Raw genomic sequence first — 15,339 nt, 5'->3', positions numbered from 1 at the left:
TACAGTACTGGTCTGCGGTGAATTGAAAAATACTATTTCTTTTGTTTATCATTTTTACAGTGAAAATATTTGTAATCAAAATAATAATATAAAGTGAACACTGTACACTTTGTATTCTGTGTTTTAATAGAACTCCACATATTTGAAAATGTAGAAAAACATCCAAAATATTTAATAAATTTCAATTGGTATTCTATTGTTTAACAGCGTGATTAATTTTTTTGATATAATCATGTGAGTTAACTGCAATTTATTGACAGCCGTAAAAAATGGTCTATTTTGTGTGTGTGTGTGTTTAAAAAAATTCATTATAACTTCATTAATGTATTGGACATCTAAATAACTTTTCATTGTTAATGCTGAAACAATTTTGTTTTGAAATTACAAAGATTTTATACCTCTAAGAGGGACGTTTTTAATAAAGATGCCATTTTAGCCTCATAATTCTGCAATCACATATGTTCATATTTTAAGACCATGAATAATCCCATGTAAATCAATCGGACTAGTCACGTGAATGAAGTTACGTTCCTGTTTAAGTGTTTGCACAATCAGGGACTTAATTTTCAATTTAATATTTATTTCCTTTAGCAGTTTGGGAAAATTCAAATATGATTCCCTAGCAGTAGTGGCATTTGAAAACAGTGTTTATAATTTAGTTCCCGATAAATTTGCAATAATTTTCAAATTAGACAAACTTCAAACTGATTGAAATCACCTTGATTTCAGTTGCTCCATCATGTTTGACTGATTAAGGGTGTCAATTAGAGATTAAAATGGAGTTTAGTGTATGCTTGAGCATTTTTTTTTTCTGACTGGCCATAATATACTTGCTGTTCTCAGAAATGTCAAGTTATCTAGACAGTGGTATGGCATTTGCATGTGTATGGATATGAATATTTTGGATTTACTGGTAATGCCACTAGCTTCTTGATGCCAGAGATCAAACAAATGGCATATTTTGTGTTGGTAGTGTTCTTTACCCACACCAAGCCTCAGAAAATGTAGGTGAATGGCTCAGGTTGGAACATGTTTTTAGACTTCCTCCAAGTCCATTTTTCAGAGTGGTAGCCATGTTAGTCTGTATCTGCAAAAAGAACGAGGAGTACTTGTGGCACCTTAGAAACTAACAAATTTATTTGGGCATAAGCTTTCATGGGCATAAGCTTTCACCACTAAAACCAAGTCCATTGAGACTGCAAATTGTCAAGACTGGACAACTAAGGAGTCAGAGTGCAACATCTGCTTGAAAACTTCTGATTTAATAGAATCATTGAATTGTAGGGCTGGAGGAGACCTCAGGAGGTCATATAGTTAAGTGCGGTGTACTCATGGCAGGACTAAGTATTATTTAGCCATCCCTGACAGGTGTTTCTCTAACCTGCTCTTTAAAATCTCCAGTGATGGAGATTCCACAACCCCCCTAAGCAATTTATTTGAGTGTTTAACAACCTTGACAGTTAGAAAGTTTTTTCTAATGTCCAATGTAAACTGCCCTTGCTGCAATTTAAGCCCATTGCTTCTTTTACTCTCCTCAGATTTTAAGGAGAATATTTTTTTCTCCCTCCTCCTTGTAACCACCTTCTAGGTACTTGAAAACTGTTCTCACATCCCCTCGCAGTCTTCTCTTCTCCAGACTAAGCAAATCCATTTTTTTCAATCTTCCCTCATAGGTCATGTTTTCTAGACTTCTAGTCATTTTTATTACTCTTTTCTGGACTTTTACCAATTTGTCCACATCTTTCTTGAAATGTGGTGCCCAGAACTAGACACAATACTTCAGTTGAGGGATATTACTGTCCATATTTCAGCTCTCTTTGAGAGGGTATTCTGTAATGTACCTGTAATGAGGTCTTGACATGGCAATAAGGAAAATGGCTCTGAGCAAATGACCACTGCTAAATTTGGAGATTGCCTCCAGGGACTGGCTTGGATTCATGGATCCACAGATATTCAGGAGTACTTAGGGAAGTATAGGAAGAATGACTTCTCTCCAACATCTGTTACCACTGAGGTCTGGAACTGATGATAATAAAACTTGAATTCATATTCCCTTTGTCTGAGACTGAATAAGTTCTGTTATGATGTTTCTGGCAGAAGGTTGGAGAAGAAAAATATTCTTGAGATTAAGAGTCTTTCCTGTCCTGAATAGCAGATGCCTTTCATAGGGAATCTGGTTAGTCATTTTTGTAAACCAAGATCTGAGCAATAAAAGTTGGCAGGCATAAGCACTAGTCTCTGTGATCAAGAGTCACATCACTGGCTCCCCATGGCACTGCGAATGAAGTTCAAAAATCTTGTCCTTGCTTTTAAGGTTCTACATCATAAAGTTCCTGTCTAGATCTTTTTCCCTGTCTGTTTAGCATTCTTCCGCTTAACCTCCTGACATGCAGCCAATCCCCCAGTTATACCAACCTTGACTCCCGTTTCATCTGCTTCCATAAAAGGCTTTTTGCCTTCTTTCATGCTGCCATTTGCTCATGAATCACTGTTCCAAAATATTTTGGAACCTTTTGCCTCATTCAGATCGCTTTTAAAAGCATATTATTGAAGCATTATCTATAAAAAAGGACCCAAGTTTACACTCAGAACAGAAACTAACAAAAAATATGTTGAACCCACATTATGTACATATACCTAACCCAAAGACTGTGGAATCGGCTCTATAATCATCTCCTTCTTAATCTCTCCTTCCCAATGTATGTTACAGCTTCACTTGTCTGATCCATCATCCTGACTGTAAGAATTTTGGGTAGGGACTTGTCTTTTTCTTTTTTCTTCCTTTGCAGCATATGGGAGCATTTATTATTATTTTGTTATCTAACACTTATATTGTGATAGCATCTAAAAGCCCCAGCCAGGCACTGTATAAACATATAATAAATGGCAGTCACTGCTTCAAAGAGTTTACAGTCCCAAAGCAGACTGGGGTGGGGAAAATGGGGTAGCAAATACATATTTATGGGTGTAATGAAATAACTAACAATAGTTATGGTATAATTGTGATGTCAAATTTAACCGTTACCAGAAACTGATGGTATCTGAATTCAAGGGGACAATTTGCCATTTTAAGACTGTGGATGCTTCTGAAAATGAAAACCTGCCTAAATCACAATACCATCCTTCCATCCCTTCATGAGGACTTGACGGTATAGGTTCCGTTGTTGAAATAGCAGCATCCACCTTTGGAGCTACTGACCAGAACCTGTATTGGGAAATGGGAAAGAGAGGTATATGGACTTTCCCTGAATGTAGCATAAACAAAATGCATTTAAATTGACATGATCAATAAGCACAGGATGCAGGTGGACATCACAATTAATGGTCAAGTGTGAGGCAGTAAATGCATTTAATTACGTGGGATCATACATATCCAATGAAGGAGGCTGCTCCAAAGAAATCTGAAGACTATAGATAGCTTGCTCAGCCATTGTCCCTCTTACAAAAGTGTGGAAAAACCATGGCATCTTGAAATGTATGGGGGTTTGAGTAATGAAAAGCTTAGTTTTTTTCCATAGTGACTTATTGATGTAGTTCCTGGGAAACTAATGCTTCTGTCAAGAAGAAAATCGAAGCCATTGAGATGTGGTGCTGGTGAGGACTCTTGCATCTCTTTTGGACAAAAAAAGAAAACAAATGCTTGTTAGAAGTATTATAGAGAAATGAACTCTTGTCAGAAATCAACAAATGCAAACATATGTACTTTGGTCACATCAGGCGTAGAAATGGAAATAACTTGAGAAGTTACCATGGAAAGCATGGTGATGGGTCATCGTAATAGGGGACAGCCAGTGGGGAGATGGATAGATGATTTGCAGCAGATCACTGGTAGGTCAGCTGCTGAGTGTGTGATGTTAGAGATGGATCGAGAATGCTTCCAAAAATTCTACTATGTCACCAGTATTCAGACATGAATAAATAGGCTTTACACTTAAATTGAAGAGCCTAGAGCTAAAATTTTGGACCTGCTTGAAAATTGGATGTTAGAGGAACTGAGAGATCTTCTCCTTTTTAAAAGAAAAAGTTTAGTAGGTTTCTAAGACTCTTAAAATGTGCTAATAATCCACTAGAGAGTAACAGAATGATCCTCCCCAAAGTGTGGGAAACTAATTCTCTTGTACATACAGTTGCATTTAGGAGTTCCATTTCTGTGCTGGATATTTGGTAGGTGAATGGGGTTGAAAAGGAAAAAGACCAATGGCTTGAGTCCACTGCATTGGGTTATAAGTTGTATAACAACTTCCTGCCGCAGTATACTTGCTTCAAGTGTAAACCGATATCTGCATCATTTTAGAGCATATGCTGCAAAGATTTGTGCCAGAAAGTGTGTCTCCACTTGCCCTACTTGACACATGGGAAGACAGTAGATCCAGAGTTAGAAGCCATCCCTTATGTGGGTTTAGATGGTTTCTTCTTTGCAACCTTTAAAGGGGTTTAAAGGGTTTTCATTCTGATACACAAATAAGTCTGAGAAAAGGACATCAAAGCAGCACACTTCTGATCCACTCGATCTGGTCTACTGGCAGGAAATCTAGCCCTACAGTCCTGGCTTGCTGCAGATGAACACAGGAAAAACGAGTGTTTTAATTTTGGCTCCATTTAAAACACAAGGGGGGAAAAATCTAGTGGCCAAACAGAAAATAACAAAATATTTTAGAAAAAGTAAAATAAATAAATTTTAGCTTGTAAGAGCTATAAACTATAAAGAAAAACTAAAAATAAAAATGACTTGTCAATGTCCAGTTAAGTCACTCTTTTTTTTTTTTTGTGGTTTATGGTGTTCAGCTTTAGTCTTCTTAGCAAAAAAGAAAAACATTAGTCATATTTGATCGCTGACACTTGTTGATTTTAATTTATTGATTGTAGTCTACCTTACCTAGATACAAATGTGTATTTAGTGGTAATTATAATACAGGAATCATAGCTGGTGACTCAGTTCTATATTTATTTTTAAAAATGACTTTCCCTACCTCCCTCATTTTCATTGCATCTGATTCTGTTCATGGATTATTTGTGTGTGTGTGTGTGTGTGTGTGTGTGTGAGAGAGAGAGAGAACATGAACACCTTTTCCTCTAATGGCATAAAATTGTAAAGATTAAAAGTCAGCAGTATTATTTTTCCTTATTTTTTCATAAAGGGTTTCATTAATCCTGCCATAAGATCTCCAGAAGGTGACCTGAGGGTATATGTACTTTGATTAATATTTGTTTAATGTAGGATTATCTATATTACTCTGATGTTTTATTCATATTACAATTGCGCCTATCAGTTGATTTTCAGGTTGACTAGTCGGATATAGTTGAACGAAGAAGATGAACAATTAGTAGACTAAGTGACTTTTAAAGTGTGCTGAGGGGCAGAACAAATACAATATATAATGCACCTTGTCTGTTCAGTACTCTTATGAGTTAAGTTGGTCGCACAGTATAGTAAAATATTTTTCCATACCTGAATTTTAATGTTGTTGGAAAGCTTTGCCAATGCCATTATTTAGATTTCTGTTTTGTTATAGCACCTCTGGGAAAAGTATTAGACTTTTCTTGCCTTATGGATGAAGGTAAATTGAGTTGAGGGAAAAACTCAAATCAATACTACTAGGCAAAATGTTGAGTCTAGTTAGTCTTATCATAAATGGATCTTAAGACTGTAAGTTTGCCATACAATTCAAATGTTTTGTTCTTGGATCTAGTACAGGATGTATCAGGGGATCATTGATAATTTGAGAGTGCAAGTCATTTATGCATTTTTGTTCATGGGAAAGAGGTGCAAGATATGCATGAGGCAATGTAAGATGTTAGAGTAAGATGTAGAAACTCAACACACAATTTAAGAGTGGATAGGACACTCTTCTTAAGGCATAACCTATTTTTGGAAATAGATAGTAACATTTTCATCCATAACAGAGGATCTGTTATAACGCTGCCTTTCTCTTTGTGTCTCGCAGATACATTATCCCAACCTTACAGAGATCTCATGCTGGGTTTTATCAATGTGTGGTGCGGAACAGGATGGGGGCGCTCTTGCAAAGGAAATCTGAAGTTCAAGTGGCATGTATGTGTTATCTTGTAACTTATTAACAAGCCAATTAAGTTCTTATGTGCAGGAAGAATAATATAGCAATAATGTTTGTCAATTCATTACAGGTATGTCTTGAGATAAGTCATATGTTTAAAAATTGTTATATTGCAAGAATTTTCATAGTGACAGTGGTTGTCATCTGGTAGGAAAATTCGAACTGGAGCAGTGTGAAATGTGTGCAGCAAGTACTGAATCACTCAAACTGAGACTGGATTAGAGGCTTGCTATGGCTTACCTTAGGGTCTTTTTGGGTCTTTTTGCACAGCCAGTAAGCAGGGCTGACTTCCCCTTCACACACAACTGCAGTAGACATAATCAGGCCAGGTAAGGCAAGGGCCTTCTGGGAAAGGAAAAAGAGGGATCTCAAAAAGTGGTTTAAAAGGGGAGACAATATTTTGGGGCTAAACTATGGAGAAATGAGTCCCCCGCAGAAAAAACACCTAAAATGGCACAAACAATAATGGAGGGAGTTGACAGTTTAAAGTCACTTATAGCTGAGCTTTTAGTGTGTTGGAAGTAAAGAAAGAAACTTTGACCACCAAGCAAGGAACAAGAATTTACTGGAAATCCATAAGGATTTTGAGACATGGTGATACCTTGGTGATTATGGCCAGCAAAGGTACTACTCTCTGAGAGGGACAGATTGTCTTCTCCAATGAATCAAAACACACAAAAAGGAGCTTTGGAGCTGATTTGTCATGTAGCTGATATAAAGGGCAGGCAAGCACTGATTGATCTTGCTTTCTGTGTCCTCCAATTTTAGCAATGACTCCTACTTGCAATGCCTTGCTCCTGGAGGGAAATAGGGAGGAAAGATGTGTCTCAATATAGTTTTAGTTTAAACACACTCTTCTCACAGGAGTACTGAGAAAGGCCTCCTAAGAATCCATAAAAGTTCTGTGGTACTGTCAGGGCCTTGCAGGAAAAGAAGGAACCCTATATAATTCCCTAGCTAACATGCTAAGCCCAGTAGAGTGCTACCTGCCCCTGGATTTAGTATAGGGCTGGCAACATCAGAAGATGGAGGATTTCCATTGGCTGCTGTTTGTGGGGGAAAGGATGTCAGACAAATTTCTAGCCCCAACACGACTCTTTTGAGAGACAGTGGCCCTACTGCCAGTCCTCTCTTCCTGGTCTCCAACAACAGAAAATGGAAAGAGCAGCCAGTTGTCACACTCTACTCTCACACTCCTTCAAAGACTCTTGGGAGGGAGATAACTAGAGACAGCAGGAGGATGATAGGAGAACACCATGCCTTTCCCTGAAGACATCAATGATAGAAGCCCTAGAGCATGAAGGAGGCATGGAGCTATTAGGAAGACAGGTACAGAATACCCAAGGAAGAGAGAGGTGGGATGTTGCTTTGGAGGTTCCAGTTAATCACCCTTGCAATAGAAAATCAATGGGTTTATTCACAGTCAATACCTCACTAACTAAACTCTGAGATTCTGTTCCTGAACATGACTGTGAACCAAATTTGTATGATGTTCATATCTGTATTTCAGAATACAAAGGCTGTCAGACTTGACCTCTGATTTGATTTTTGACTTTCATTTGGAAATGCTGGTTGATTTTCTCAATCATTGGTGCTGAATTACTTGATTTAGCTTGTAAAATATTAAAGATGTCATAATTCAGAGTACTTTTGCTCTTGTTTCCTCCATTAACATCTAGAAAATATAAATCAAATAACTTGTTTGAAAGTATTTTTAAAGAATTAGACTGTGATCTATTCATTACTCTTTAAAAAGTATGTTTGAACATATGCCAGCTTTGGACTTAAATTCAGCTTCTTACTTCCAATCCTCCTCGTTTTACCAAAACAATAGCATTCTTTTGAAGTAAATATTTCAAAATCTATAAGTAAAGTACCATTTGTTTGTAACACTACATGTTAGCTGTCTGATGCATAGGATACTGTTCCTTAGGGTACATAACTGGAAGATCAGCAATAATAAAATAGATAATGGTTGATAAATGGAAGTAAGATTAAGTAGATGAGTTGAATTCTTTTAGTCATAACCATTTTCAAGTAAGTGAGTAGACTGTACTTTAAAACGAAAAGTTGTAATGAGAATAATACATTGCACTCATACACTCTTTTACCAAGTTCAAGTAATTTATCCCTTAAAACATCAGTCTCTAATAAGCATTCGTATTATCTCAGTTTTACAGATATAGAGATTGACACAGAGGGTTTAAGTGACTTGCCCAATGTCACACAGCAAGTCAATAGCAAAACTGAGATTATGACTCATAGACTGAGCCTGGAATTGGGATTTCCCAAGAGTGTGCTGCAGCGGCATAGTGATTTTGCAGAACATAAAAGTACTATACAATTGTTTTCCAATTAAAAAAAAAAAGAGAGAAGACAGGAGTGGAGGAGATAAAGCATGAAGGATAATAGCACAACTGGAAATGTGGTATAAGGATAAATTTGAGCATCTCTATTCTGATGGTTATACCCAAATGGTCAATAAATGCAATTTCACAAAAAACAGTGAATTCCCAAATCAGACATATCCTTAAAAGCACAACTTCCATCTCAGAAGGACAGAATGAGTCCTGCTCATTTTAGTCTGTTTAGTATTGTCTCTATTAGCAATCCCGCAAGATGTGATGTTCTACACCTATAATCAAATGGTACCCAAGAAAGGTGTGAAATTCTTTCCTTCCTTTGAAAACAAACAATAAAAATTACAGAAATTATTTCTTATTTGGTCTTCACAACTGACTGTCCCCTGATTAGTATACATGAGGGACAAATATGTCAGCTATGGTATAAAATAGCTTTTGAAAAATCACTTTGGTCCATTGTTGAATTATCTCTGTAAAATACAGTCATTAAAACTGAATTCTATTGTAAATATTAATCTGTCACCATTATATTTAATACTATTAAATACCAAAAAGCCAATTTTGGTAACAAGAATCTGAATTACTGTAAATCAACACAAATCTGGAAACTCAGCACCCAATATTAAGATCTGTTCCTACAGATTAAAATAACTTTTAAAATATCATAGAAGTTTTTAAAAAATGTGTTAAATACCAAGGGACTGGATTTCTGTACCTAGTAGTGACTGCTGCTATCTTATGACTTAACATTTGCAAAACTTTAATTTTCAAATCTAAATAGTTTTAAGCAATGTGCATGCAAGGAAGTACCTCAAACTTTGTAGTGTTTTACTGTTGTCACTTTCACAGTATAAAAGTCCTCCAATTTTTTTTCAATTCATGCTCAGAAAAATTAGTTGAGATATAAATGAATGAAAAAAGATGTTTATAAAAAAAATGCTGACCAGTTCTTTTTGGGCTTAAAAATTCCTGAATTCTGAAGGCTAGACCAGTCACATGACAGTGAGATTAATTAGAACTATCTACAGGTTCAAAACTTCTTTTCAAGTAGGTGATCTGATTAGTTATAAACAAAAACATGGAGCAACAGTGCTGATTATGTCTGAATAAGTAACTTGCAAATCACAAAGATGATTAAAGACAAAACAAAAGCAGGAAGAAAAAACATAGCATTTTTAAAAGGGTTTTAGTCTCTTATTTCCTTTCTTAGACGGGCTGCAGGTTCATGTTCTTCTGCCGTCCCTGCATCCCTTTCTGCTCCAGAGAACTTGAATACTGACCCCTTGGCCTTTGGGAGATGGGAATTCAGTGGGGAAACCAAAACAGTTATTTCTGTACACCAATTCGTAATTTATAGAAAAATAAAATGTATACAGATTTTTAGATGGCAGAAGAGTAGAAACCTGCAGCTCAAAGACAAAGCTCAAAAGACCAAACAAAAGCAGGAAGAAAAAATGCAGAGTGTTTTTAATGGACTTCCAACTCCCCGTCCTTGCCCATAAAAATATAAACTACATGAGCGCACTTGTGGGAGGACCCATAGTAGAAGTTTGCATTTAAAAAAAATGTCATATACATAGATTGGGTGTTTGGGTCATGGAAGGAGGCCAGAAGAACCAACAGCTAATGAAAATATTGCAGATAACCATGGCCTTGATCCTACAGTTTTATCAAGTGGGCACACAATGGTCCATCAGCGTGAATCTGATTGGCTATTGGTGCGACTAGACCATGATACAGTTATGCCTGTGGGTGTAATAATAGACTGAAGGAGTATCATGATCAGAAAGACTTGGGAACAAGAAAACTGTGCTAAAGACTTCATAAAACATTTACACTACTTTTGTATTTACATTACGAACTATTTTATCCAATGTAAGAATATATTCCAAAATTATTTGTACATTAAAAATGACACTTTCTGGTTTAAAAAAAAAGTCAGTTATTGCAATAGGACACGTTAAATCGTGTAGCAGTGCTGAGTGATACACTTGTGTGCTCTGGAGGTACTGTGTTTTGCCTTGTGCCTCACCACACACCTGAAATCTGCATTAATCAACACTATTGTCAGATCTTTTTACTTAATTATGGCAATGCCGTAAAATATAACTTTTTCTCTGATGCCTTTTAAAAGAAAAGAAAGGGGAGAAGAAACTTCCAAAACTTTGAATATAACTTTTCTCTTCAGATATGGGAAATTTCATGGACACAGACCAGAGAAAAACAGTGTCACAAGGACAAGCTGCAGTTCTAGCCTTCCTGCACATCATCAGCTATCCCAAACCACAAGTGACTTGGTTTAGAGATGGCCACAAGATTATTCCAAGCAGCAGAATGTAAGTTGATGTGAAGTTCAAACAATTAAAGATGTGAAATCTGACTAATTACATTTGATAACAGCTTACATTTTAAACAGACTAATTACGGTTGAAAGAAAATGAAGTAGTCATGAAGTAGCTCATCCCAAGTTTGAGATAAATGGCTATTTCAAGACTGGCTTTGAAATTCCTAAGTAATTCAACAAAATAATTCATGTGATCTTAATGGTGGTTGTACAGCAGCGGGCAGTGGTAATGGAGAATGGCTGCTTTCTCCTCCTCCCATTCATTTTCCTGGTGTGCTTTAGAGAAGTGAGTGTTTGTCCCTGGATTGTATTTACTTGAATGCATTAATTTAATGAATGCTGGTATTTACTTATAAGGCTGCATTTTATATTGAGCTCTGCTTGATGCTATTTTCCTTGACAATAAAACTGTAATCACTGATTATTTCTCCTTATTCTTTTATCCAACTGGCAGTTTTATTTCCTTTGGTCTAATTAGCAGTTCATCCACTCGTGGCAAGGTTGTTGCACTGTGATTAGCTAAGCATTATCTCAAGGTTTACTAGTTTATCCCTTACCTAAGACATTTAAAATGCCAATGTCTATCAATACACTCATGTGTTTATTTAAAGCTTTGTGTGGTCAGCTGGAGTGTTAAATTTTTTTTTGTCCCTGCCTCTTTGTTAAATTTAATAGAGAATTACTGGGTTTTTTGGAGAATGAGAATTTCTAAAGGATCCAGTAGCTGGCAGCTTATGGTGAGAGATATTTTTAGGTTCCAGGATGGCTGCTGAGCACTAAGAGTTCTTAGTAGGGAAAAAAGGCTTTTGAGTTTTGACTTTTTATCTGGAGAGTCATACTTTTAGAAGAGCATAAGATCAGCCATATTGGGTCAGAACAATGGTCCGTCTAGCCCAGTGTCTCTGACAGTGGCCAGTGCCAGATGTTTCAGAGACAATGAACAGAACCAGGCAATTTCAAGTGTTCCATCCCCTGTCATCCGGTCCCACCTTCTGGCAGATGGAGGTTTAGGGACACCTGGAGCATGAGGTTGTGTCCCTGACCATCTTGGCTAATATTTTACTGCAGTCCATTTATGCACTTTGTAAACATGAAAGCTAGTGTTACAGGCTCTTTTGAAAGTCAGTTGGAATTAGTGTGGTCAAGGATGTGGAGCAGCTCTGTGATGAGTTATGACAATATGGCCTGCTAATTGGGGTAGTTATTGTACGGCTATATTCAGTTATTGGAATATTTAGTGTATATATGTCGGTTTAGTTTAATAGCAGCTTGTTGGGGAAACAAACTGGAAGCAGAAACAGTATGTTGTTCCAGATGAAACATCTCCTGGTAAACACTTCAGTGGGGCTAAGAGACAATGCCTGAACTCTTTACCTGTGAGGAATATACTCACTGACCCCAGTCAAGTTACAAAGCTTGTTTTGCCAATGCTGGGAACAAACAGATCAAAAGAGCTACAGGCAGCTAAAAAGTCTCTTTCCAGAGGTCAGGCATTTCTTTGGGAGCTGTTTGCAGGGAACAGATTGACACAAGCAGATACCTGTTCAAGTGTCTGAAGAAGCAAAGCTTTCTTAGGCCTTCCATCAAAGGGTGGGAGAGCTTTAGGTAAGATAGATATACATACAGGCTGGCTGTTTATTTTAAAAATCCTATTTCTTGTATCTTATGCTGCTTCCAACTGTTAAGGTTAAACAGTACTTTGATCTAAGAAGGCTGTTTGGCATCCCTGTGTTAACCACTGGTCACGAGCCCCTGACAGGAAGAACTGCAGGTATCAAACCTAGTCAGACCTATTGGGATAAGTGCAGTGGATACCCAGGTACTGGTCTAGGAGTGGGAGAATCACAGGATTCCATCTTGAGAGAAGTGAAGGCATGAAATCTGAGACCTCAGGGGGTGCAGTCAGAGGCTAGAGAAGGTGTCAGATGTGCACCTAGCCCTCTAAAAATCAACTTGGAAGTTTAGCCTTAACCTCACCCATCACGTAGAAGATCGAATATTTGATTCTGGAAATTTTAAACAATTCCTAAAGGAGAAGGTTAAGGTCAATGGAAAAACTGGAAACCTTGGGAACATAGTTCACATTGAACGTTTTAAGAACAAGATCACAGTCATATCTGAGAAGCAGTTCTCTAAAAGATATCTGAAATACCTCACAAAGAAATATCTCAAGAAGAACAGTCTTCATGACTGGCTTTGTGTGGTCGCATTTGATAAGAAGACAGGAGCTGCGCGGCTTCCAAATCGGTTAAGATGAGGAAGGATCAGAGTCTGAGGAATAAATGAAGCTTTTACTGAAAGCTTTATACTCTTAAACAGCATACAAAAGACTAAACATCTATTTATGACAGCACTTTAACTTATTGGTGAATAAAGGTTTTGTACACTGTTTAAAAAAAAACAACTATGAAAATGTGTAATGCCTCCCTTAGGGGGACTGAACTACTTGCCTCTGGGCAAAAGTTTTCTGAGCAGCAGCCCTCCAATTTTAAATAAGGCCTTATATACACACAAGATGTATCAATTTAACTGAATCAGTTTAGAAACTGATCTGATTAGATTGTTTTGACCCTTTGTGTGGATGCTCTTAAATTGGTTTGAGTGCTTTATATTCCTAAATCAATACAAATCACTTTATATCCTATTAAGAGTGTCCACAGAAGGGGTTTGCACCCCTCTACCTAAATCAATCAACTAGTCAATCAGCTACAATATTTCCCAGTAATGACAACATTACACTTTATGCAGGCTGATGAAACATTCAGGGCATGTCTGCACTGCAATTAAAAACACGTGGCTGGCCGATGCCAGCTGACTTGGGCTTGCAGGGCTTGGGCTAGGGGGCTATTTAATTATGGTGTAGATTTTGGCTTAGGCTGCAGCCCACACTCTGGGACCCTCCCACCTCACAGATTTCTAGAGCCCAGGCTCCAGTCCAAGCCCAAACATTTACACTGTATTTAAATAGCCCCTTAGCCCAAGCCCCATGAGCCTGAGCCACCTTTCATGGGCCAGCCACAGCTGTCTAATTGTGGTGTAGACATACCCTCAGTGCATGAACTGGAGAGAGCATAGGTGGTTATTCCATGCTGAAACTTCTTATTGCCACCCCAAAGAAAAGTTGACATTTATTTTTTCACGGTAACATCATTCAAGAAAACCATTGGCTCAAAGACCAATTATTGGAACTGCTTCTCATTTACACTAAGGCCCATCCACTGCTTTGTCAGTGTAAAGTGGACTTAAAGTAAGCATACTTTAAAGTTACACACCCTTTAAGGTCCCTTTATATTTCCAGAATGGTGTGAACGGGTGTTAGTGTAAATGAGAACCAGGCCCATTAGGAATACAGGGATAACTACCATTATTCAATCAAATTTACATCACTGTAATAGAAATCCAGGTGAATGTACAGGCTTTGTCATTATTGTATAAACTTAAAAGATCAAAATTAATAATAGTTATGCAAAAATATTAATTCTTCAGCAGTTCGTAAGAATCTGTCATTTAATTTTCCATTATTGGCATTTGCAGTGGAGCTGACATAGCAGTTTTAAAGCAGCTAATGCTCATTAATTTGCTTTTTTTAAACTAATATCAGTTTTTTTCCTGCCAGTGTGTTAATGTTTCAGTTGAGCCTGTTTAGCATTCCCATCTTTATTTGTTTCTGGGGAACGCAGGTAGCAGAAGATATTATTGCATTGTCGTAAATTCTGGCATCACATTATTATTTTGGAGGTATTTTACAAATATATTGAATAGGACTAGCCTTTGTTCTTTTTCTTTTCTAATGTCAACTTCACATCTTAGCATGGTCTCCAGGTGTAACAGATACTTCTTGAATTTAGAATAAGCAAATGTAACCCTTCTGCCTGTCAGAGTTGGCAGCAACAAGGGCCGGGTTCAGTATCTAGGGGTTCCATTCCAATAACACAATGCAAAACCAGCTCAAGCCCCCACCCAGTGACCTGGGACAAATATATACCACTCCCGCTGGGCGCCTCCAAGAGGCAATATTTCACCTCTCGCAAGCACATAGTCTGAGTATAGCAAAAAGCCTTTTAATAACAGAGAGAAACAATGTGGCATTATGTTGGGGAAACACCACCAACAGGATTTATAATACAACCCATGAGCAAAAAACCCACCCCAAGCAAATTGGGGCATGTCCTTTCCCTTTGGTTCTTGAGTCCAGCAACCCAAAATCACCCAAAGTCCCAAAAGTCCAATGACCCAAAAGTCTCTGTCCCTGATCAGGGCAGCCCCAGAGTTCAAAAGTTTATCTGCAGAGTTTTACCTCCCAACCAGGGTGGAGATTGGGGGGGGGTTAAGGGGCACCTTACGTGGTCCAAAGCTGATGGCCCCACCTCTCCATGGGGCTCCGCTCTGCCAGCCGCCCCATAGCTGCTCTAAGCATCCAACAAAACTGCTCTGCTCAACCAGCCACTCCACTTGCCGTCCCACAAACTGCTCTGCTCCACCAGCTGCTCCGCTCTGCTCACCATCCCGCAAACTACTCTGCTCTGCTCCACCAGCCGCTCTGCTCGCCGTCCCACAA

At 37.9% G+C, this 15,339-nt stretch overlaps 1 protein-coding gene and 1 pseudogene across 4 annotated transcripts in view; both read left to right on the top strand.

The window, feature by feature from the left end:
* The window catches only part of SDK1 (sidekick cell adhesion molecule 1), a 646,825-nt gene that overhangs the window by 257,420 nt on the left and 374,066 nt on the right, over positions 1–15,339 (top strand). For 3 of the 4 annotated variants that reach the window (XM_073361954.1, XM_073361952.1, XM_073361953.1), the window contains exons 4-5: positions 5,946–6,052; positions 10,626–10,773. The exons of the other annotated variant lie outside the window; for it this stretch is intronic. In XM_073361954.1, the coding sequence (XP_073218055.1) occupies positions 5,946–6,052; positions 10,626–10,773 (255 nt within the window). The remainder of the gene's footprint in view (positions 1–5,945; positions 6,053–10,625; positions 10,774–15,339) is intronic. 4 annotated transcript variants of the gene reach the window in all.
* Positions 12,727–13,130, top strand: LOC140917977 (ribosomal protein eL22-like 1 pseudogene; annotated as a pseudogene).

The sequence above is a fragment of the Lepidochelys kempii genome, chromosome 10, assembly GCF_965140265.1.
Source record: "Lepidochelys kempii isolate rLepKem1 chromosome 10, rLepKem1.hap2, whole genome shotgun sequence".
Taxonomy (NCBI): domain Eukaryota; kingdom Metazoa; phylum Chordata; order Testudines; family Cheloniidae; genus Lepidochelys; species Lepidochelys kempii.
Note: the sequence above shows the minus strand (reverse complement) of the source record. Positions and strands in the feature narration are given on the sequence as shown.